The 24,387-nt window shown below is 54.2% G+C and overlaps 2 protein-coding genes across 3 annotated transcripts in view; both read left to right on the forward strand.

Moving 5' to 3' along the window:
* The first annotated feature begins 1,829 nt into the window (after positions 1-1,829).
* Positions 1,830-12,621, forward strand: CBX6 (chromobox 6). 2 transcript variants are annotated; one of them, XM_007975789.3, is made up of 5 exons: positions 1,830-1,998; positions 2,175-2,218; positions 2,363-2,428; positions 2,574-2,640; positions 6,936-12,621. In XM_007975789.3, the coding sequence occupies exons 1-5, from the start codon at positions 1,930-1,932 to the stop codon at positions 7,893-7,895; spliced, it is 1,206 nt and encodes a 401-aa protein (XP_007973980.1). In that variant the 5' UTR covers positions 1,830-1,929; the 3' UTR covers positions 7,896-12,621. The 2 variants fall into 2 exon arrangements, with proteins under 2 accessions (XP_007973980.1, XP_007973979.1); XM_007975788.3 differs by having other exon boundaries at positions 1,833-1,998; positions 6,882-12,621.
* Positions 12,622-14,492: 1,871 nt separating this feature from the next.
* The window catches only part of NPTXR (neuronal pentraxin receptor), a 42,930-nt gene continuing 33,035 nt past the window's right edge, over positions 14,493-24,387 (forward strand). Inside the window, exon 1 of the mRNA XM_073007106.1 lies at positions 14,493-14,528. Within this exon, the coding sequence (XP_072863207.1) occupies positions 14,493-14,528 (36 nt within the window). The remainder of the gene's footprint in view (positions 14,529-24,387) is intronic.

Genomic DNA, 24,387 nt, shown 5'->3' on the forward strand with positions numbered 1-24,387 from the left:
ACTCCACTGAGAACTCCTCAGCCTGGGGCGCTTTTGTTTCCTGATGGTTTAACACAAAGCCTGGTGCTTCACAAGGGCTCACAAACACTGCTGAATGAATCAACAAGTGGACTCACCTGCTTCAGCCCAAACACACACACACACTCTCATACCCACTCCACTTGCCTGCCCATCCACCACCACCCACATCTCCCAGGAGGACATTTCTATTTTTACCACAGCAGCTCACCTTGGGCTGGCCAGCAAATAGCTGTTTCCCTAGAACATACTTAAAATAAGTGAGGAGAGGGATTTCTTTCAAGGTAGTAGTTGGACAAATCTGCCAGGAGGAAAAGACTAACATTTTGATATGGTGGATTTGAAACCCAAGAATTGGCATCGTAGCACAGAAACGTAAAAATCTTTCCTAATGAGCCATTGATGTTCACAAGATACAACCCTGACTCTTCACAATCCCCATTCCTCCCAACCCCATCTCAACCCCAAGGTGGTCACTGGAAGGATGGGGAAATCTGTATTTAATGACACTGAAAAATGTCCACTTTATAGCATTAAGGGAGAAAAGCAGATTCCAGAACAGTGTGAATAGCGTGATCCCATTTTGTTAAAAAATCAAATCTACAGACAATGTGTATGTATATACATATACATACACAGACGTACACAGGTGTACGTGAGTTCACGTAGGCATAGAGCAGAGGCTGGAAGATTGGTGAAGATGTTAACAATGGTTTTATGGGAGTTATGGACAGTTGCTTTTTTATCTGTATTTTTAAAAATTGTTTTACAAAGAGCAAGACTACTAAGATAATGGGAAATAAAGTTCAAGTAATTTCAACATTTAAAAAGTCGAGCGTTTTGCGCGGCAGGGCTATTTTTCGTGTCCATTCCCGGACAGCCCCAGCTCGATCCCCCGCCTCTTCCCAAGTAGGAAGCTGGGGTCTGGGCTCCCCAGAGCAATGGCGGAAGCTTCGCGCAGCTGCAGGCGGGGAGAGGGACGCGGCCGGGTCGGTGGGACGGGAGGGGTGCTGGGAATCGGAAAACACAGATATGACCGCGAAGGCGGCTTCTGCCGAATAACCAGATGATGACCCGCTGTGGGCCCAAGGTGGGGTGCAGGGAGGCCCGTTCCTGCTCGCGGTCCCTCTCCCTCCCTCACTGCCACACTGCACCCGCCGAGTCCTCCCCGGTCTCCCGGGCGAGGGCAGGTGTCGCCCGAGACCCCGGCCGCAGTCAGATGCCCACGGTCACCCAGGCCTTCCTCGGCCCCATTCGCTGCACACCCCTTTCCTGCGGTGGCGTTTTTGTTTTAACTCTTCTGAACTGGTTACAAAACCACACTCCTACGAATACATAAATAATGGATGGGGGGCGATGTTTTAAAGAAATTCCCGCAAGGCCTGGCAAGGCAACAGCAACTGCATTTCTGCTGCATCATTTTTAACTGTTTGCAGGCTACTGCGGGAGACGCGCGTTGGCGGAGAGACTCCCGCTCCACAGCCCTTCTCCGCCCGGGGCCTGGCGAGACTCGCGTGGGGATTAAGAGGCGAGGAGAGGGTGTCAGCGATCGGGCGCCAGCAAGATGGGGGAGGGGGTTATAAGCGTAAGGCCGTAGCGTGCCCACAAGCCGGGTACTCATCGGGTCCGCCGGCAGCTGCTCCCTCCGCCGGCGCGGCCCCTTTAAGAGCCAGCGCGCGCCCCCGCCCCGCTAGCGCCGACTTTCCCTAGCAACCGCCCCGGGAGAGGGGGAGGTCCTGGCAACCGCGCGCCGGCCGCGAGGATCACGTGACGGCCCGCAGCTGGAACGCGAGCGCGCGCCCCGCCGCGCTCCCGCCCGCCGGGGACTGGGCGCTGCGGCGCGTGCGCGAGCGGTGCCGCACCGGCCGCGGGCGCAGGGAGTATTATGGGCTGTGGGTGCCGCTGAGCAAGATGGAGCTGTCTGCAGTGGGCGAGCGGGTCTTCGCGGCCGAATCCATCATCAAACGGCGGATCCGAAAGGTGAGCCGCCGCCCGGGGCGGGCCGCCGCTGTCCGCAGCCGGAGCCGGGGCCGGGAGCCCTCGGGGCGAAGCGGTCCCGCTATCCCGGCTCCCTCGCCCAGCCCCGCGCCGCCGCCTCCTCGCGTCCCCGCATCCTCCCCACCCCCACCCCCGTTTTTCTCCCCTCTATTTTTCAGGGACGCATCGAGTACCTGGTGAAATGGAAGGGGTGGGCGATCAAGTGAGTGTCGCGGGGTCCGGGGGCGTCGCGGGAGGGGAGGCAGCGGGCACCGGGGCCTGGGGTGGGGGTGCGCGCGCTTGCTCTCGCCGCGTGCCTGTCCCTCTCTGGTCTTCATCCTGATTTTGAGCGTTTGTGACTCGGCAGGTACAGCACTTGGGAGCCCGAGGAGAACATCCTGGACTCGCGGCTCATTGCAGCCTTCGAGCAAAAGTGAGTTGTTGGGGAAGCTGGCAGGGGCGGCGAGGCCGAGGCTCGGCTGGGGCGCCGCGCGGGGAAGCGGGAGAGCCGGGGAGGGCATCGCGGAGTGGGGCCCGGGAAGGGGCTCTTTTTAACCTCTGGTGTTTTTCGGCCGCAGGGAGAGGGAGCGTGAGCTGTATGGGCCCAAGAAGAGAGGACCCAAACCCAAAACTTTCCTTCTGAAGGTAACCTGGCCCAGCCCCAGCAGCATCCCCTTCTCGGGCCCCCAGCCCCGGCACAGCACGGGGCCTGGAAGGGAGGGACAGATACGAGGCTGCCCAAGCGGGCGGGCCTTTCCAGAGGGGCCCCAGCTGGGCAGGGGGTGGTTGTGAGCCCCCCACAGAAGCCCCTGATGGCAAGCCTCAGCCAGCTTCACCTTCAACAAGAGGGTCCTGGGACTGGGGATAATCTTCCCTGTTGAAACCAGGGTCTGGGGGTGCCTTTAGGGCTCTAGGAAAGGGAGTAGCTGAGGAAGGTGGGGGATGCCCATGGGAAGGGGGCATTTATTTGAGCTGTTATGACTGTGCTGGGAGTTGGAACCCAGGGGGAGAGTGAGTGGGGTCCCACCTCCTGTCAGGGCACAAGGAGAGGATTGGGGGACCACCTGCCTCCCTGCCCCCAGCTTCCCCCGTTCCCTGTCTTTCAGGATTTGTTCTTCATGGCTCCCCTCCTTTCTTGGGGAACCAACTTGAATTTGACCTCAAAATCACTTCCCTTTGAATTTATCACCCAGGCTGGGCCACTAACTTTAGGGCTCTGAGCCTCAGTTTCCCCCCACTCCCGGCCATTTCTGGAGGATGAGGATGTGGGAGTGAGAGCATAGCATATTAGCCTCTGCTAGGGAGGGAAGAACTTCCAGAGGAAGCCATCTTGGAGGATTCGGGTTTTTATTTTATTTTGACAAGAAAAAACAGAGTCAGGGAAAGAAAGGGCAAGATGGCCCTAGGTGGCAGGCAAGGCTGCAGGTGGAACTCACTGGGCCACCTGTCTCGCTGTAGTGCTACACATGCCTCAGGGCCCCCTCCCACCCGACAGCCGGTGACTTTGTGGGAGGACTCTTTTTTGGAGAAAAGAAGCAGAAGTGAAAGAAATGTGGGTTTCCAGAATTTCATATTTTTGTAAACCCCACCCTCAAGCGACGCACATCCTAGGGGATCCAGGGAGTAACCTTAACCCTGATGCTTCTCCTGGGGAGGGATGGGCGGAGCAGCTGGAAGGCTGATGGGCTGTGTGACAGTCTCTCAGTGCAGCTGGGGCACCCTCTAGCGGTGAAGCGAGTATGACCATGAACATTGATACACAAAACGCCTTTTTTCTTGATCGTTCTTTTGGTTCCTGAGCTGGCTGTGGGCCTAATACAGGGCTGAGCCCTCAACAGTTCCAAGAAGTGGGGAGTATTATCCCCATTTCACAGATAAAAAGTCAAGGCCCAGGAAGGGAAAGTGACCCGAGGTCCAGCATCCTGGCTTCATCCTGTCTCCTTTTCTTCATCTTGTGCCTTGAGGAGTCCATGTCAGGTTAAGGGGGAACGGCAGATACACACAGGAAACTATGGAGGCTGTAGAGTTGGCGTGGCAGGGGATAGAGATGCAGATAGGAGAACTTTTTTATCTGGATCCTAAGAAACAGGTAGCCTGAGAGTGAGGTGGATATTTGTGAGGGGCTATGGAGATTAGCTTGGGCCGAATACATTGCTCTGGGACTCCGTGGGAGGCAGTATGGCAGTCAGCAAATTACACTGCGCGCTTTCTGCCAGGAACTACTGTGAAGCAAACAGGAGCCCACGAGATAGCTTCCATCCCCCGTTTTACGCATGGGGAAACGGGGTTAGAGGTGTCCAGTAACTTGCCCACAGACATGGGGAGAGGCCAAGGTACTGTTCATGCCATCTACACCATCTACAGTGCATGCCAAGCCCACAGAGCTATGCCTGTCACTTGGTCAGGGTGCAATAACCATGTTGGCTACAGTTATTTTTAATTCACCAGGCAGACCCAGGTCCCCACTTTCAAGGAGTTCTCCATGTGGGGAGGAAGAGGAGGGGTGAACCCTTTAAAAAATAATAATATATAGAAAGTATAAAGTAAGAAATGACAATGTATGCCAAGCATACATTGGAAAAAGATCACTGTTTAGAAGTCCACCACCCATGGGTAGGTCTGTTCAGTTATTTGCTGCATGCCAGGCGGTGTGCTGAGCAGGTGCCATGTACTCTCTGATCATCACAGGGGCGCCTGAAGTCGGCCCTGTGATGGTCGAGCAGATAAGGAAAGGAGACTCACTGAGCCAGGGTTTCTTTTCGGGCCTGCTGTTTGCCCACACTCTTTGCCCCTCCCCCAGGGACAGTCCGTCACCACTGGACTCTTGGAAGCATAATTGCAGAAGTCAGGAAGCGCAGGCAGCTTGCAGGAGGAGTAAACACTTAACTTTCTGTGAGTCAGAAAGTGTGGGGATGCACCTGCAGAACGTCTGCCTACCATGCCGAAAAAGTTTGAGCTTTTCCCTGCCTTTGTGTGGGAAGGGGTGTGAGGGGCCCGATCCCTGGGAGCTGGGCTGGCAGCATTGGCGTGGGCAGGCCTGGCTTCATGTGCTGCCACCTAGTGGCGGAAGGGACTGTTAACCAAGCAGCCCCAGGAGGCCCCAGCCTGGGCTGGGAGGACCACGTGGAGTCACAGTCCCTTCTCCCATGGGGGTGAAGGCCACGTTCTAAATGAAGACATCTTGCTTAGCCAACAAATAAGCCAGCGAACACCTCTCCTGGGAGTTGTGGTCCAATGTAATCTAGTCTTGTCTGAGGGGCATATGGGCTACCTCCAGGTACTAGTTAAGCATCCAGTGCTGTGGGGAGTGGGAGGTAGACAGACCTCACACAGATCCCACCTTCAAGGACCTCACAGACCAACCACGGGGACATGGCCTTCCTCTCGGTCCCAACCATCTCCCACCTAGATTGAGGGCAGCCATCACCTAACAAGCCTCCCTTCCCCAGTAGGAGCCAGAGAATCTGTAAAACCCACGCCGCTTGTGGCACCCCCCACACACCCCAGCCTCTGTCCCCAGCCCTTGCTTTCAGTCCTGTGACTCCTTGCCATCTTCTCACACCACTGAGACCTTGCCCATAGGACTCTCTGCCTCTACCATCTGTCTCTCTGAGCAGGGCACCGGGGCCTCTGGAACTGTCTGGGGTGCAGTCAGGTCTCAGTAAGGACCAGGATTTTCTCCTACTTAGGTGTCAGGGCCAGGTTTTGATGTTTCATTCTTCAAGCCTGGGGTCTGTACTTCTCTGGGCTCCGTGGTTCTTTCGCTGCACCAAATCACTTCCTGTTCCTGCTGCCCACCATCCTCCCTGTGATAGAGCAGCTCTTCAGGAGAGTCTGTGTGTGCAACTGTAACCCCAAGCAGCTGGTGCCTGATGTGTCAGTTCCTTCCTTAGTAAAGAAAGGACTGGCCATGCAGCAGCTTACATCACCTTACGAGTCCCTTAGCCTTTCTCCATTTAGTGGCATCTGACAACGGGTGGGTTGGACTGGAACCTGGGGTCTCTTGAGAGCCCTGCGGCTTTAGAGAGATTTCATGCCTGGAAGGACAGGCCTAGGAGCTTGGGGCAGTATTCCTGGCTGCCCACGACCTCTGCACCACCATCCTGCCCCAGACCATCTTGGCACAGAGAATAGGGAGTGGTCAGGCCCACCTCTAGGCCTGTCCCCCCCAAACTCACGTCTGACCGGGTTGGGTTCCAGCCCAGGCTTTGGGGTGCAGGCTTGGATTGCATTGGCACCAGTTCACTCTGAGCCAGGCACTGGGCAGACAAGTAAATGAGACCCATCCAGGGAAGTGTGGTGGCTGAGGTGCTGCCAGCTAAGGAGGCAGGCTGGAGCCGGAGGTCAGCCTGCTCAAAGGTGAGAGTACGGGGCACCGGGGACATGGTGGCTCAGCAGGACTGGGTGCGGCGGAGCAGGGAGGACCCACCTCCTCCTTTCGGTCACCAGGAATGAATCCGTGGAGGAGTCCCCGCTTGGGCTGGATCTGGCACAGAGCAGGGGTTTGGCAGGGGCTTCTGAGCAACAGGCTGCCCTCCCAACACTGTCCCAGTTGTCCATACTCCCCTGTGTCAGCAAGGGCAGCCATGGAGTGGCCCAGGGCCCTCTGTGGAGCTTGCAGTGGTGGTGGGCTGTAGAAAAAACAGTTTTGGAATTGGGCCTGGACAAGGGTGTCCGGACTCAGACCTTGGAGTCGGAGCCAAATTGATTCATCTCTGAACCTCTATTTCCTTTTCTAAGTCGAGGTCATAAAGACCAGTGATTCTCTTGCGTGGTCTCGGGATCATTGGCTGAGAGGCTCTACTTAGGGCTGGCTGGTGCAGGGACATCCAGGGGAGGTCAGCGGGCAGCTCTGAGGTCCCACCCACCCCTCCCTCTGCCCGCAGGCGCGGGCCCAGGCCGAGGCCCTCCGCATCAGTGATGTGCATTTCTCTGTCAAGCCAACTGCCAGTGCTTCCTCGCCCAAGCTGCACTCCAGCGCAGCAGTGCACCGGCTCAAGAAGGACATCCGCCGCTGCCACCGCATGTCCCGCCGTCCCCTGCCCCGCCCGGACCCGCAGGGGGGCAGCCCCGGCCTGCGCCCGCCCATCTCGCCCTTCTCGGAGACGGTGCGCATCATCAACCGCAAGGTGAAGCCGCGGGAGCCCAAGCGGAACCGCATCATCCTGAACCTGAAGGTGATCGACAAGGGCGCTGGCGGCGGGGGCACCGGGCAGGGGGCTGGGGCGCTGGCCCGCCCCAAAGTGCCCTCGCGGAACCGCGTTATCGGCAAGAGCAAGAAGTTCAGTGAGAGCGTCCTGCGCACCCAGATCCGCCACATGAAGTTCGGCGCCTTTGCGCTGTACAAGCCCCCATCCGCCCCCCTGGCTGCCCCGCCCGCCCCCCTGGCTGCCCCGCCCGCCGGCAAGGCTGATGCCTCAGCCCCGGGCCCTGGGCTGCTCCTGGCCGCTCCCGCCACCCCCTACGACGCCCGGAGTTCCGGCTCCTCCAGCTGCCCCTCACCTGCACCACAGTCCTCTGACCCCGACGACACGCCCCCTAAGCTCCTCCCCGAGACCGTGAGCCCGTCCGCCCCCAGCTGGCGCGAGCCGGAGGTGCTCGACCTGTCCCTCCCTCCCGAGTCGGCAGCCACCAGCAAGCGGGCACCGCCCGAGGTCACAGCTGCTGCTGGCCCGGCGCCTCCCACGGCCCCTGAGCCCGCCGGTGCCTCCTCCGAGCCCGAGGCTGGGGACTGGCGCCCCGAGATGTCACCCTGCTCCAATGTGGTCGTCACCGATGTCACCAGCAACCTCCTGACGGTCACAATCAAGGAATTCTGCAACCCTGAGGATTTCGAGAAGGTGGCTGCTGGGGTAGCAGGCGCCGCTGGGGGTGGTGGCAGCAGTGGGGCGAGCAAGTGAGGGGGTTCCACCAAGGAGGGGGGCTTGGGGGGGCCCTCCTGCCCAAAGTCATACTCTTGCTCCCACCCCACCCTTGCCCCCAGCCCTCTCTCCGTGTGCTTTGCTTGTTTCAAATGGCTCGGTGTTGACCCAGGGACGGGGCTGGGTAGTTGGGGTCCCAGAAAACTAGGGGGTAGGGGCCACCCTGGAATGGGGCAGGGGAAGGGCACACCCCTGCCCATGCATGGTAGGGCCCACTGGGTGGTTTCTGGAAAGCCCCAGAACCTAGGGTTCCTTTGCCCCTTCCACATCCCACCCGTCTCTCTAGCTTGCTTCCTGCTCTCATGTGCGGCGTCTGATTTCTCGGTGCTAACCTGGCAGCTGTGGGGCCCTTAGGAGACCCCCACTGAGGGTGGGCACAGTCCCTTTCCTTCCTGCAGATGCCTAGGCAGGAGGAGGGCTTCCTGCCTGTTTGGCAAAGCCCCAGGCAGAGGCCGAGGATGAGGCCAGACTCAACTCCTCCCTCCACATCAGCCAGGGCATCAGAAGTTGGGCCAGGGCGGGGTCTTCCCTGCTCGATTTTGGATGAGGCCTAAGTAGACCCCCTCTGCCCTGCCCCAGCCCTGTCTTTTTCCTAACCCCCTCAACGGTGGGAGGAACTGGCAGAGGGTGCGCCTGGCCGCAGCCTCCCAGCATCTAAAGGCCTCTTCAGTTCTTGACCAAAGGTGCTATGAGAACCTGCCGTGGAAACTTCAGTTGTGCGTCCGCCCCACTTGCCGTGTTTGTCCGTGGGTTCATACGTGCATTGGGTGCTAGGCCCCAGGCTGCCAGGTGGCATCCTTTACAGTTCCTTTGAACAGGGGCATTGAAGGCCTGGACCGCTCCTCGCCTCAGTAGGGCTGGGGACCGGGCTTGGGTCTGGAGGTTTGCTGTGGAAGTCACCAGGCCTCCCCACCTGGCCCAGGTGTGCTGGGGGCACCATGCCCCCTACCCCCCTGCCCTCCTCGGAGTGGTCAGCCCAACCTGTTGGACCTTCACATCATGGTGGGGACCGAGATAGAGAGGGAGACCCCTTCCAAGCTCCCCCTTCCTCCCGGTGTTTGGGGAGGACACCGAAGAATCCATTCCCGAGGGCCTCCCAGCTTCTCCCCGCCCCTCTTTTGCTTCTGACCACGGAGGCTTTCTCATAGCCCAGCCTGCCTGAAGCAAGGAGCCTCCAGTGTCCCTGGCAGCTTCTGTTTCCCTCTGCTGCCAGGGAGCTGAGGCACCCGTGCCAGTGGCAGGGGGCACAGCCCCAGCCTTAGGCCAGGACCTGGGAGGGCAGGCAGGCAAAGGCGAGACCAGAGGGGCTGTGTTCTCCAGAAGAATGAGGGTGTTGGTCCCAGGATTGGGACCAGGTGCCCCACTGGCCAGCCCTGGGCCACTTCCCGGGTCTCCGTTGTGCGTGGGTGGCGTATTCCAGGCGTGGCTGGAGCTGGCTTCCTGGCTGTGCTGCCTTGGGCCCCTCCCTCAGAAGCACGTTGGCAGGAGGCCAATCAGAACCCGAGCGCCTTTGGTCCTAAGAATGGGAGGTCGCCTTCCTTCCCAATCTCCCTGCCAGGGCCCGCAGTGTGGCCCTAGCCCTCCCCTCCCCGGGATACAGAACGGGGACCCTTGCAGGGCCGGGGCGGAGGCTGATCCTCCTCGGCCCGCCCTGCCCTGCCCTGTGTGTTGGCTTTGTGGCCGTCCAAGTGCCAATTGGCTTTTCCCCCAAATAAGGGCTGGTATTTCTCCTCTGTCCTTGGAGGTGATTTCCCCCTGGCCCCCTCCCCTAGGTGAGTGATCACCTGGGTGCCAGTTACAGGTGTTTCCAGAGACCATAGAAATGTGTTTTCCTGAGAGTTCGTGTCATTCGTGACTTTTTTGTAAAGAAGTTGTGTTTTCAGAGGTGATTTTATGACAGGAAAGTGAAAGAATTAGTTTTGCAAAAAAACAAAAACAAAAAAAGAGGAAAAAAAAGAAATAGAAAAAAATATTATGGGATTCCTATGGGGGGGTGGGGGGAGAAAGAGATATTTAAGAAAAAATAGTAACGCAGTGATTGCACAGGTGAGGTGGCAATGTCAGGATGGGGCAGAGGCCTGGACCCAGCTGGCAGGTTCCCTGGCGTTGCAGGCACTGTGGAGAGGGCCTGGACCCAGATCTCCACACCCATGCTTACTCAAAGGGAAGGACAACAGCGGGTCCCCGGGGAGCTAACCCAAGCTGCAGGCCCCGGCAAGCTGAGGTTTGGGAGGGTAGGGTTGTCACTGGTGATTTTCTCCAGGGGGCTGGTGAGTGGGCGGTTTGGTTTCTTGCTCCCTTCCATTGCTTTGCCAGTCGTTGGGCCATCTGGTCCCTACCGCCGCCACCCTATGGGGGAGATTTCCCTCCCCACGGGTCACTCTAAAGCCCACGACCTCTCTGAGCCTCCCTAGCCTGAAAGGTGATGCAGGCTTCAGGAGGCAAGAAGCTGGGCTCTGGGGGTGGCTAGGGAGAGAGAATGCATTTCCCTTGCCACAGGTAGTCTGCTTCTGCTGGCCTGAGCTCCAAGCAGAGCAGCCCGGGCCGGCCTTGGTGCGTGAAGAGGCACCAGGCATACGGCCTTGAGGTGGGCAGTGCCCCTGGGGACCCGAGTGGTTGGAACTGAGGGTGAGCGGAGGCCTCCGTCCTGCCCTCTCTAGTAACCCCGCCCCCCACACACTTGCTCGGATCGGCCTCCCTTGGGAGATCGGCCTCCCTTGGGAGATCGGCCTCGATGGGCCCCTCCTCCACCCTTGCTGCTTTCCATTTGCCTAATTACCAAGCAGAAGTTGCAATCTGGTTTGCTTTATTTTTGTATGTGAAATAACCCCCAAAGCCCAATCTCCCATGTTCAATATTGGTTGGGGCATCCGTCATCTCCCCTTAAGTGCACCCCCTCCCTACCCAAGTATCATAGGAAACAGGTGAGGTCTGGTGTCTCTACTTTGAGACGGTAAGTTGGGACCCATCCCTGTCTCAGTCCCCACTCTGACCTTTAGTTTGCCCTTCTGCAAAATGGGTATATTGGGCAGCAAGGCCTCTTCAGAAAGCGTTTCTGGTGTCAGAGCAGCTGCCCAGTACCAGGTGGGGGTCAAGGTTGCTGGTACTGGGGCCCCCAGCTGCCCACAACCCCTCTTTGTTCTCACCCTGCTAAGGGGTCAAGGTCAAAATGAGCCTCATCCTTCCTGTAATCTGGGAAGAGGTGATGATCAAGTCCCCAACTTCAGTGTGAGGGACAGAGTTGGGGGGATGGCCCCTTTTCAAAGAAGTGGAAATAGTTTTGGAGAAGCGCAGCTGCTTCACTGGGGGAATGCGGCAGGGACTAGGGCCCAGGATGCTTTGGCCTGTGGGGAAAGCCCTTTAAAAGGCAGGGCCCAGGCCCTGGAGCCAGCACAAGACTGGCAGCGAGCCCCTGAGCCAGGAGGTCCTGGAGGAGAGCCAGGCCGGTGGGCCTGCCTGAGGCTGGAGGGTCAGCCCCAACGGGGAGCTGGGTTGGCCAGGGGGCAGGGCTGCTACCAGCCTCTCTGGCCTCTGGGGACCGAAGAAGACATATCCCCACTTTGCCCACTTTTCTGTGTCATTTTGTTGTTTTGGTTTGTGGTGGTTTTCTTTTTTCTTTTTCTTTTTCTTTTTTTTTTTTTTTTTTTGCACTTCGCCCACACGGGACAGTGGAGCCCTACCTGGTCAGTTCCACTTCCGGGCTCCCATGCACTTGTCCAAGGCGGCCTCTTTGGGGCAGGGATGGTTTGAGGAATCACTTTTAAAGAAAAAAGGAAGACATTGAAAGGTTTTAGTTTCTTCCCTATCTGCATGTCCTGTCATATAGAAAGCCCAGAATTAGGGGCTAGAACTCCAGGAGAGGGTCTCCCCGACTCATCTCTTGCTGACAGTCACCAGGATGCAGAAATAGGGAGACAGTTAGTGGGGGCCAAAGATGCCCCCTCCCAGGCATTCGTGGTTCCCTCTTCCGCCCCCTGCAGTCTTTGGAGGAGTCAGTGCCTCACTCCAGCAGTGAATGTCTACTGTATGCAGGTAGTCAGCCAGGCAAAGGGGGACTGACAGTCTCATGGGGGAACCCTCTTGCAGGAGGCCAGGTAGCAGGAGCAAAGCGTTCCGGCCGCCCTTGCTGCTGGGGGGAGTGGAGAGGGAGACTTCTTTTCGTTGGTTTTAATTTAAAAACACAAAGGCCTAAAGAAATACGTATCTTATAATTTTTTTAATTTTTGAGAAGTTCATTTAATGAATTGTGCACGAATGAATTCTATATATATAAAATATACATATATAGCTCTATATTTGGGGAGGGGCACTGTCTCTTTTTTCTCTCTCATTTTTAAAATGAAGTGTAGTTGCCTTTGTATGTGGTTCAACCATCCAGCTCCCAGCTGGCTAAACTTTGCCTCCAGTGGTCAAAGATGGAAAAATAGTGGGGTTGGCAGGAGATGGGAAACGGAGGTGCCGCCCCGGCATGGGGGGCAGGTCCCCCAGTCCACCCTGCCCCTCCCCCGGTGGAGAAGACGCCTAGTTGGGGGTGTGGGTTTGGGCTCCATTCTGGATTCGGCGGTTCCGGGGGAGGGGTGGGTCTGTGCCGATTACTCTGTCTTGTACGTTTGTTCTGCTGCTCTTCAATATTGTATCAACGCCAGGAGAGGGGGGGTGAAAAGCCTCTTTTACCCCCCAATAAATTGTCACATTCCGAAGCTGAGGCCTAGCCCCTAGGTTGGGGTGTGTCTGTGTCTTCTTCCAGTTGTGACTGGCTTTTCAAAAGCAGCAGGCCCGTGCCCCTCCAGTGACAGGTGAAGGGGGGAAGCCCTGCCCCACTGCTGGCACTCACTTGCTTCCCAGTTCCTATCTCCCACACTCCCCCAGCTCACATGTGCCTCAGTGGGAGAAACAGGTGCCTGCTGCTTCTTGGACCCTTGAGTATAACTGGTAGGTGAGAGTGGGAGGGTGGAGGTCTCACCACTGCCTGTCCCTCAGTGGGAATCACAGCACCCGCAGAGAGGAAGGGGCCTGTGGGGTTGTGGTCCCCGAGCCCAGGAGTGAGCAGGCCAGAATGGGGCACCAGCCGCTCCTGCCATCGGATCCCACAGTTTGGCACCACTTGTTCCAATCATGAGAATGGTGGTCTTGGCGTTTGTTTTCCGGGCGCCATGTGCCTTCTCTCATGAGATGACGCACCTTCTCCCCACATAGGTGGGCTTGGAAGCAGCAGCCCCAGGCAAACTTCCATGCCTTCCCCGACTGCCTGGCATTCCACCTGCAAGCTCCCGATGCCTCCCGCGGCCACCTGTTTGCCAGGCCTCGGACAGGTGGCGCTCTGGTCTCCCCTTCCTCACCACCCCACCTCCTGTCTGGCTTCTCTGGTGTCTCCCTGCCCTGCACCCTGGGGTCCTGAGTGCTTCTGCCGTGGCAGCAGCTCCTGCTTGGTCCACCCGTCTCCATCCTGGCCTGCGCCTGCCCCCTGTGTCTTCCACACCAGTGCCATATGGGTCAGGGAGCCCACCGCCTTCAGGATCATGCCCTGGCACCACGGCCTCTAGGCAGGCAGGAATCCGATCTATTTCCTTGTCACGCCTGGTTCCAGCGCTGGGGATATTCAGTGCAGACAGACGCTGCTGTTAATTTCCAGGCTGCAATGCCCAGAGCTCCCACAGCTCAACACAGCCTGTGTGCCATCTGCAAATGGCTGAGGTGCAAAGTCTCCCCCAGCCTCCACCTCCCCACCCCTCCTCCTCCTTGCCTCCCTCTGCCTGAAGCCCCTCCCCTGCCACCTGCCCTCCCAGGCCCTGCCCTGGCTCCTCCCTCGGTATTGACCTACGGTTTTGTCCATCCCTCTTCCTAAGGACAGGACTGGGTCTTCGTCCCCTCTCTGCCCACACCTCAGTGCCTGGCACATGGTAGGCCCAGATAATCTCCGTCACCAAGCTCAGTCCTCTTCCTATACTAGTGGGGACAGTGAGGCTTGGGAGTGGCTGAGAGGTAGACTTGGAGCTCAGTGCAATCAACCAACTGCCTCTGAGCATTACCAGTGGGCCTGGCCCGGGCCAGGCAGAAGCCAGCAGTACAAATGGGAGTGTGTCTCTGTCCCAGATACGGGGATGCCACTGGGCAGGTGGGTGGGAAGGGACCCACAGTGAAGCACCGATAGGGCAGCCAGTAAGCCAGGGTTGGTCCTGCTCAGTGCCACTGCTGCTCTTCACGGCCACCTCCTTGTCATCTTGAACACCTGTCTTGGTGTTCTGCTCCCAGAAAGCCCTCATTTGTACTTTTTTTTAAAACCCCGAATTATCAGTGCACCTACTATCGGCCAAGCCCTGGTGAGCACATCACTGGCCCTAGCCCATGTCCCTCACCCATGCCCAGCGAGCCCATGAGTTATGAGCGGATGTCACGGGGAGGAGGAGGCCAGAGAGGCGAAGTCATCAACTTGTTCATTTGCCCAAGGGGGCACACTTGAAGAAGGGGAGTCGACATTCACCCCAGCCTCATCTGTTTGCCCCTGAACCCCAAGCTCTTGGGAATGAGGACATGGGGCAGCCCGTGTGAGGCAAGTGCATGCCGAAATTAGTCACCATGTTCCTGGTCACAAGTCCTGCCATTGCTAAGCAGGTAAGTCTCCTTATTAGTTGAAGGTTAATGAGTGAGGAGGCCGTAGCAACTTCTCAAGGAATTGAACGGTTTGTGATGAGGACTGGGCAAGACCAAGCAATTGCCCAAGGGCGAGCTGACTGGGCTTAGAGAGGAGGGGTGCCTGCCTGGCTCCCACCCCTTCCTTGTCCTATTCCTGGACCTCCTCCCAGGGCTAAGGGTCAGCAGTGGGGTGAAGCTCAGGGCTGGGGCAAGCTAAGAAGTGGGGGGTGGAATGGGATGAGATGAGGATGACTATTTTTGCAAAATTACTTGGTTACGTTGGTTGGTTGGTTGGTTGGTTTTGAGACAGAGTCTTGCTCTATAGTCCAGGTTGGAGTGCAGTGGCACAATCTCGGCTCACTGCAACCTCTGCCTCCTGGGTCCAGGTTCAAGCAATTCTCCTGTCTCAGTCTCCCAAGTAGCTGGAATTACAAGCACATGCCGCCATGCCCAGCTAATTTTTGTATTTTTAGTAGAGACGGGATTTCACCATGTTGGCCAGGCTGGTCTTGAACTCCTGACCTCATGATCTGCCTGCCTCAGTCTCCCAAAGTGCTGGGATTACAGGCGTGAACCACCGTGCCCGACCCTTGGTGGCTTTTTAAAAGCTAAAAGTTGAAATTTTTTGGTTCATGTCAAGCCGTGCCTGGAGTGAATAAGGAGGTGACAGAGGCCACATCAAATTGCCCAGCACCCTCCCAAGCCAGCTAACAAGCCTGTGAGCTGATTCTGCGCGCTCTTTGTTCAGGCTGCTGACTTCTGAGAGGACAGACTTCAAAAAGGCCTGGTGGCCTGCAGAGGCTGAGCACAAGGACACCTGATCCACAGCGGTGGGGTCACAAAGGAAGCGGCAGGGGAGAGGCGCCGTCCTGGCCTCCAGACATCCACATGCTCTGAGCATCAGCCAGGGAAGCTGTGAGCTCAGGAGGGAGTCCCAGGAGGAACAGAGGCCACTCCCTGGTGAGGATAATGAGGCCTGAGGCAGTGGGGACAACAGGAAATGGTCAGAGTGGAGGGCTGTTTGGAATATTTAGGATTTGGTGAGGGACTGCCTTTTTGGTTTTTTTTTTTTTTTTTTTTTGAGACGGAGTCTCGCTCTGTCCCCCAGGCTGGAGTACAGTGGCGCGATCTCGGCTCACTGCAAGCTCCACCTCCCGGGTTCACGCCATTCTCCTGCCTCAGCCTCCTGAGTAGCTGGGACTACAGGCGCCTGCCACTGCGCCAGGCTAATTTTTTGTATTTTTAGTAGAGACGGGGTTTCACTATGGTCTCGATCTCCTGACCTTGTGATCCGCCTGTCTCGGCCTCCCAAAGTGCTGGGATTACAAGCATGAGCCACCGCGCCCGGCCGAGGGACTGCCTTTGAGAGCTTGTAAGAAAGCCTTTTTGAAGAAGCACCTGGGTATGTGGTATAGGCAGAGGAGTGAGTGGGTGCACTCTTCTCAGGTGGAGAAGCTGGTGGAGGACACAGCTTACAGGGAAGATGAGTTCGGTTTGGGACACGTTGGGAGTAAATCAGCCATAGGGTCCTGGAGGGATTTTCATCTATGGATTCAAGGCTCAGAGCGAGCTCCTGCCCATACAGGCACTGCTGGAGAAGTCTGTTGAAGGGTCTTTGTCCCTTAGTGCACCTCAGCTCTGAGACGACTGGTCACCAGCCATCCTGGAAGCACCACCAGGGACATAGGTGCTTAGCTCTGGATGCCACTGGAAATTCCAGGGGATAATGTCCAGCCCCTTGCCGCCCGCCTCTACCCCCTCAATCTCATGCCTTTTATCTCCATGAGCATCGCCATGAGGTGAGGCTGGGGAATGATTCATCCCATCAGATAGGTGCAAGGCGAGGCCTGAGAGTTGTGGGGTGGCAATGCTCCGCAAAATCACTCCGAGGCAGAGAGAATGGAACCCAGGTCTGAGGCATGAAAAGATAGAACCTTCTGTCCTGCTAACCTTCTGTCTATACTTAAAGACGGGATAAAACACAAACATTCTTTCAAATACCCAACTGAGTTTCCAAGATTAAAAAAAAAAAATTCCCAGGTACCAAAAACAAAGACAAAAGCCAAAAATCAGAGTGACAGGCAGATGTTTATTCTTTGGCTGTCCTGCAGGGTGAGCCTATGGGTGGCAAAGGGAGGCAGGAGATGGGCGTGGGAGGTGGTGGCTTTTGCTAATGTCTAATGTCGGTAACCAAAGGAGCTTGGATTTTATACCTGTGGAGGGAGGGATAGGAGACAAGGCCTGGGACTCTTGCCAACAGAAATCTGGAACCAGAATAAAACTGGACCCATATCCTCAATGAAAAAGCAAATGGTGGGGAAAGATCAGCCTGTCACAAATGGAGAAGACGAAAAAGTTGTAGTCTCGTTTCTGGCTCTGCTGGAAAAAATTTAAAAAGAATGATCTCTTGAGAAATTTTAACTCTAGACCTTCACTAACACAAATTTAAGGTTTGAATTTGTATTACCCACATGGTCCCAGGACTCCCAAGTATATAAATTAATATTTAAAAAAAACCCTGGGGCAAGTTACATCACAGACATGTGACTACTAGTAGCAAATGCAAGCCTCTGTGGATGGCCCTACCCACAGTAAAGGCCACACAGGATTCTCACAGATAAAACCGTTGTAAATGTGCGCTCACTATCCAAAATTACAAAACACACGAGCCACAAAGACAAATAGCAAAACAGCCAACAGCACATACAGAATCCTGCACCCAACACATTATTTTCAAACATGCATTGAAGATTTCCTGAAACTGCCAGGCACAGTGGCTCATGCCTGTAATCCCAGCACTTCGGGAGGCCGAGGTGGGCAGATCACCTGAGGTCAGGAGTTCGAGACCAGCCTGGCCAACATGGCAAAACGCCATCCTACTAAAATACAAAAATTAGCTGGGCATGGAGGCACATGCCTGTAATCCTAGCTACTCAGGAGGCTGAGGCAGGAGAATCACTTGAACTCAGGAGGCAGAGGTTGCAGTGAGCCGAGATTGTGCCACTGTACTCCAGCCTGGAGGACAGAGTGAGACTTTGTCTCAGGGAAAAACAAAATAAACAAACAAAAAATTTCTAAAATTATCGTGTATATCATGTGGCAGGAGATAAAGCAAGTCTCAATAATTTTCAAGAAATTGGCATCTCAGATCATGTATAATTAGTTAAAAATCAATAGCAAACAGGACTCTAAACAGTGTTGTATTGGCATAAAGATGGGCTTATAGACCGAAGGAATAGAAAAGAGACCCCACCATAAACCTTCACATGTGTGGTCAGGTGATTTTTGACAAGGGTGCCAAAACCATTCAGTGGTGAAAGGACAGTCTTTTCAGTGCTAGGAAAACTGGATATCCACATACAAAAGGAGGAAGTCGTATCCTTACCTAATGCCATATACAAAACTTAAAATGAATCAAAGACTGAAATGTAAGACCTTAAAAAACTTTGAGAAGAAAATATAGGGCAAAAGCTTCATGACACTGGATTTGGCAAAGATTTCTTGGATATGACTCCAAAGGCGTAGGAAACTAAAGAAAAAAGTAGATAAGTTGGACTTCATGAAAATTTTAAAATTTCTATGCATTAAGAGACTATTAACAGGGTAAAAAGTCAACCCACAGTATGGGAGAAAATATTTGCCAATCATGTATCTGATAAGGGATTGATACCGGAATATGTAGAGAATTAAAACGCAGCAACAACAACGACAAAAACCAAGCCTGATTCAAAATAGGCAAAGAACTTGAATAGACAGTTCTCCAAATAGGATATACAAATAGTCAAAGGTCACATGAAAAGATGCTCAACATCACTAACCATTAGGGAAATGTACGTCAAAACTACAATGAGATGTCAACTCATACCTTTTTTTTTTGAGACAGAATCTTACTCTGTTGCCCAGGCTAGAGTGCAGTGGCGTGATCTTGGCTCACTGCAACCTCCGCCTCCCAGGTTCAAGTGATTCTCCTGCCTCAGCCTCCCAAGTAGCTGGGATTACGGGCGCACACCACCACGCCCAACTAATTTTTGTATTTTTAGTAGAGATGCTGTTTCACCAGATTGGCCAGGCTGGTCTCAAACTCCTGACCTTAAGTGATCCACCCACCTCAGCCTCCCAAAGTGCTGGGATTGCAGGCATGAGCCACTGCTCCCGCCTAACCCATACCTATTAAGATGGCTACTATTTAAAAAAAAAAATGTTGGCAAGAATGTGGATAACTTGGAACCCTTGTGCACTGTTGGTAGGAATATAAAATAGAATAGCTGCTGTGGTATGGCAGTTCCTCAAAACATTAAAAATGCCATGTGATCCAGCAATTGCATTCCTGGATATATACCCAAAAGCATTGAATGCAGAGTCTGGAGAAGATATTTGTATACCCATGTTCATAGAAGTATTACTCACAATAGCTAAATGTGGAAGCAACTCAAGTGTCCGTCAGTGGAAGAATGGAGAAGCAAAAGGTGACATACACATACAAGAAAGGCAATACATGGCCGGGCGCGGTGGCTCAAGCCTGTAATCCCAGCACTTTGGGAGGCCGAGACGGGCGGATCACGAGGTCAGGAGATCGAGACCATCCTGGCTAACCCGGTGAAACCCCGTCTCTACTAAAAATACAAAAAACTAGCCGGGCGAGGTGGTGGGCGCCTGTAGTCCCAGCTACTGGGAGGCTGAGGCAGGAGAATGGCGTGAACCCGGATGGCGGAGCTTGCAGTGAGCTGAGATCCGGCCACTGCACTCCAGCCTGGGCAACAGAGCGAGACTCCGTCTCAAAAAAAAAAAAAAAAAAGGCAATACACATACACAAAAAGACAGGCAATTCTGACATGCTACAATGTGAATAAACCTTGAGGCTATGATGCTAAGTCAAGTAAGCCAGTCATAAGAAAGACATGTACTGTATGATTCCACTTACATGAGATATTTAGAGTAGCCAAAATCATACAGAGATAGTAGAATGGTGGTTGTCAGGAGCTTAGGAGGAGGGAGGATGTGGAGTTAGTGTTTAATGGGTATGAAGTTTCAGTTGTATTTATTTATTTATTTTTACATTTATTATTTGTTTTTATTTATTTATTATTTATTTATTGTTTTGAGACGGAGTCTCGCTGTCACCCAGGCTGGAGTGCAATGGCGTGATCTCGGCTCACTGCAAGCTCCGCCTCCCGGGTTCACGCCGTTCTCCCGCGTCAGCCTCCCGAGTAGCTGGGACTACAGGCGCATGCCACCACAACCGGCTTTTTGTATTTTTAGTAGAGCTAGGGCTTCACCATGTTGGCCAGGATGGTCTCGAACTCCTGACCTCATGATCCACCTGCCTCGGCCTCCCAAAGTGCAAGGATTACAGGCGTGAGCCACTGTGTCGGCCTGAAATTTCAGTTTTACAAGACAAAAAGATTTCTGGGATGGATGGTGGTGATGGTTGCACAATGTGAATGTGTGTAATGCCACTCCACTGTACCCTTAAGAATGGTTAACGCAGTGATGAAAAGAAATGAGATCGTGGCCTTTGCAGAGGCATGGATGAAGCTGGAAACCATCATCCTCAGCAAACTAACACGGGAGCATAAAACCAAACACTGTATGTTCTTACTTATAAGTGGGAGTTGAACAATGAGAACACATGGACACAGGGAGGGGAACCACACACACTGGGCCCGTTAAGGGGTGGAGGTGGGGAGGGAAGGGAGAGCATCAGGACAAATAGCTAATGCATGCGGGGCTTAAAATCTAGATGAGGGGTCGATAGATGCAGCAAACCACCATGGCACATGTATACCTATGTAACAAGCCTGCACATTCTGTACATATATTCCAGAACTTAAAATAAAATTTTTAAAAAATGGTTAAGATGTTGAGCGCAGTGACTCATGCCTGAAATCCCAGCACTTTGGGAGGTTGAGATGTGGATCCCTTGAGGCCTGGAGTCTGAGACCACCCTGGGCGACATGGCAAAACCCCATCTCTACAAAAAATAGAAAAATTAGCCGGGCATAGTGGTGCGTGCCTGTAGTCCCAGCTACTCAGGAGGCTGAAGTGGGAGGATCACTTGACCCTAGGACGTCAAGGCTGCGATGAGTCATGATCGTAACACTGCACCCCAGCCTGGGTAACAGAGCAAGACCCTGCCTCTAAAAAATAAAGAGTGGTTAAGATGGTAAATTTTGTTATTGTAACGTATTTTACTATGATTAAAAAATTGAAAAACAAAACAAAATCAATAGCAAAAAGGTAACTAAAACCCAAAGTTTCATCTATCTGGACAGTAACCCAGAGCTGTCTCCCCTGCATCTTGCTCCCTCCCCAACCTTCTGAAATCTTTAGGACAGTGAGATTCAAGGATGAATGTGAACATTCCTAATAGCGGGCAGACACGCAGGGGCGCACAGTCAATCTGACTTAAAGCTGGATGAGAACAGATCCCTCTGATCCCTCTAGAAGGGATGTGGCCTTCATTAGAACAAATTGGCACCAAAGTCTTTTCTGTCTTTTCCAAAGGATGAGTGAGCTCAGAGCTTGACAAAGACATGAGCCTCCATTTAAATGACAGCCGCCAACAATCAGCCTTTATGAACACAAGGGCCTGAGAAACATCGGTGCAGAGCCAGGGTGGGCTGATGGAAACAGAACAAAGCCGGGTGGCAGGGGTCCTCAGTCCTGTGAAATAAGGACAAGTCCCCCACCAGCTTCTCCTGCCTATCACGCCTCAGGGTTTGAAACTGTAGCGCCAGCAACAGGCTCTTTCAGAGGAGATCTGGATATCCCTAGGAGTTCTCGGTAAAGGCTCAGATACTCCCAGCCGTGAGCAAGGAAACAGGACACACTTTGGAAAAGGCAAATGTGGACCCTGTCCCCCAAGGGGGCTCATTAAAATGATCATCACTCGCTAGCTCCCTTGGCAGTCCCTGCCAGCACACACGGTTTGGTCTGTGTGCTCTGGTGCCCTTGTGGAAGGCTTCTGCTCTTATCATCTCTGGTTTCCTCCGGGGAGCTCATCTGCCTGCCTGCCTTTCAAACTCAGGCACCATAAAGAGACCCTCGTCCATGAGACAGGCGGCCTGGTTTGAAGCCTCTCGGTCACTTCTCCTCTCCAGGCCTCAGTGCTCCTCAGCTGGGAAGGAGACTAGGACCCCCTACTTGGCAGGCTTATTTGGATTAAAGGAGGTGGTGAGTAAGAAGACACACCTTCTAGATCTCTGCGTCCAGACGTGACCACAACTCTGACTTCCAGTCTGGCATCCTAGCTATCTGCTCACCAATTCTCGATGTCCTCCGCCCATGTAACAGCTTGAGGCGAGTAGGAAAACAGTGGCTTGAGTCCTAGCTCTTCCAGCTGTGTGGCCTCAGCCTGGTCAATCACCCTCTCTGGTCTCTGTATCATCTCCTGTAAAACAGGGGAGGGGGCTCCCTCTAATTATCCTTTCGAACTCAGAATTACTCTAAGGATAGCTAATACGTTCTGAGTGGACTTTACACTAACCGATTCATGAAATCCCCACAACCCAGATGTCTTTGTCTGTTTTGTTTTCTGTTGCTTGTAACAGAATATCTGATACTGGGTAATTTGTAAAGGAAAGGAACTTATTTCTTACAGTTATGGAGGCTAAGAAGCTCAAGGTCAATGGGGCTGTGTCTGGTGAGGGCCTTCTTGCTGGTGGGGACTCTACAGAGTCCTGAGATGGCACAGGGCATCACAGGGTGAGGGGGCTGAGAGGACTACCTCATGTCTCCCTCCTATCAGCTTCCCCACAGCCCCATTCCCATGATAACCCCTTAATCCACTAATCTATGAATGGATTAACCGATTCATGAAAGCGGAGCCCTCAAGACCCAATCGTCTCTTAAGAGCCCTGTTTCTCAATACCCCCACATTAGGGATTAAACTTCAACATGAGTGTTGGATGGAACAAATATTCTAACCATAGCACCAGACAGCACAGTACACATAATATACAGATAAGGGAACTGAGGCTCCGAAATGTGATTACTTGCTTAGAAATTCTGGAGAGACAGAGCCAGGATTTGACCCCATGCCATCATCCTTAACCACCACACCAACACCGTTCTGTGCATAGCACCATGGTTAAGGGCACAGTCATTGGAGCTGGACAGCCTGGCTGTACAGGGCCCTGGGAAAATGTGCATATTTGTTCCTTGCCTTAGTTTCCCCATATATGAAATGAGAAAGGATCATAATATCCCCTTCCTTTTGAAATTGCAGGGAGCTCTGCTGAGCGCTCCACGAGCCAGGCTCTGAGCTGCACACTCGCATTTCACTCTTGCATAAATCCTCCCATGGTGCAGCCAAGGAAACCGGAGAGAGTGGCTGAGTCACTTGCTCCAGGTGACTCTATTAGTAAGTTGTGCAGCTGGGATTAAAATCCAACTCCTTGACTTCAAAGTCCATATTTCAATTACTCCACTCCACGTTGATGCAATGCCCTCAAACTCCACATTTAAAACCCGACTGCAAAGTGCACCCCCCAACAGGCTGCCTTATTCATCTGCTTCCCCGATGGGGCCTGAACCCCAGGCCTTGTGTTTGACTCATTCCTTTCCCGCCAGCCACCAGCGTTTGTGACTAACTGACCCCTTAATGGAAATGTCACTCGGATCTGTTCCTTCCTCTCCAACCCTGCTGTCCCCCTCCAGCCTAGACCCCCAAAGCTGAGGACAATGGAGACCAAGTACCCATTCCAAAGTGTAGCGTTGCAAAGGGGCTGAGAAAAAAAGTGCTCCTGGTCCCTCACCCCTTCAAGGCTGAGTGGCTAGGGAGCCACGAGTGTGGTGGGAGGCTGGAGAGGGAGGTGTCTTTGTAAGTGGCTGTGGCTAGTGCTGGTGGCAGGCAAATTTCAGAGAAGAGAAAGAGCCAAGCCTGGACCCAGCCCAAGATGGGCCTGTGGGCTGGCAAGCTCGAGGGGCAGGAGCAGGGAGGGGCCCGGCTGGCAGCACTGCCCACCCCACCCTGGCTTCATATGTACTCCCTTCTTCCAGCCTGCAGACTCTCTCAACCTGCCCCCCACTTCTAGGGCTCGCCTTGGATACTTAAGCTAGATCGGGAGACAGATGGTATTTGAGGAGGAGCTGCCAGGTACCCTTGGTTCCTCGCTGGACACACACAAATGGCCACCCAGGTGAGATCTCAGGTGCCTCCACCTCACCATAGGCAGGTTAGGTTTATGTGTACCTATTTTACATATGAGGAAAGGAAGTTTCCCCGAGCCCAAGGACTCAGCTTCCCTGCCTCCGAGTGCAGTAGCTGCAGAACCCTGGGGGCCACCGGAAAATGCCTTTCCTAGAGGAGGTGCAGAGGTGGCCACCACTCCTTAGGGTCCATTGGGCAGGAATCAAATGTACCCTGGACATGCCCTGGGTGCCAGTGACCCACATATGGAGAACATAAGGTTTGAGGCCTTGAGGAGTCCACAGCCTCATCGGGGAAACACATTACAGATAGTGCAACAGAAACTGGTGCTGGGACCACTGGTGAGTCAAGCGGGGGGCCATGGTGGCTGTTTTGAGACGTGCTCCAGAGGGGAAGGGGGAGAGTAAAGGGAGGACGGGGCTTCCCAGGATGGACTTGGCTGCCTCCTCACCCAGCAGGGACCAGTCCACAGACACTTTGTTTTTTTGTTTTTTTTTTTTTTTTTTTTTGAGACGGAGTCTGGCTCTGTCGCCCAGGCTGGAGTGCAGTGGCCGGATCTCAGCTCACCGCAAGCTCCGCCTCCCGGGTTTACGCCATTCTCCTACCTCAGCCTCCCGAGTAGCTGGGACTACAGGCGCCGCCACCACGCCCGGCTAGTTTTTTGTATTTTTTAGTAGAGACGGGGTT

Source organism: Chlorocebus sabaeus, chromosome 19 (assembly GCF_047675955.1).
Source record: "Chlorocebus sabaeus isolate Y175 chromosome 19, mChlSab1.0.hap1, whole genome shotgun sequence".
Classification (NCBI taxonomy): domain Eukaryota; kingdom Metazoa; phylum Chordata; class Mammalia; order Primates; family Cercopithecidae; genus Chlorocebus; species Chlorocebus sabaeus.

Coding starts and splice junctions, on each gene's coding strand:
- CBX6 (XM_007975788.3), top strand. CDS start 1,930: ATGGAGCTGTCTGCAGTGGGCGAGCGGGTCTTCGCGGCCGAATCCATC. Junction 1,999..2,174: donor TCAAACGGCGGATCCGAAAG/GTGAGCCGCCGC, acceptor TCTATTTTTCAG/GGACGCATCGAGTACCTGGT. Junction 2,219..2,362: donor TGGAAGGGGTGGGCGATCAA/GTGAGTGTCGCG, acceptor GTGACTCGGCAG/GTACAGCACTTGGGAGCCCG.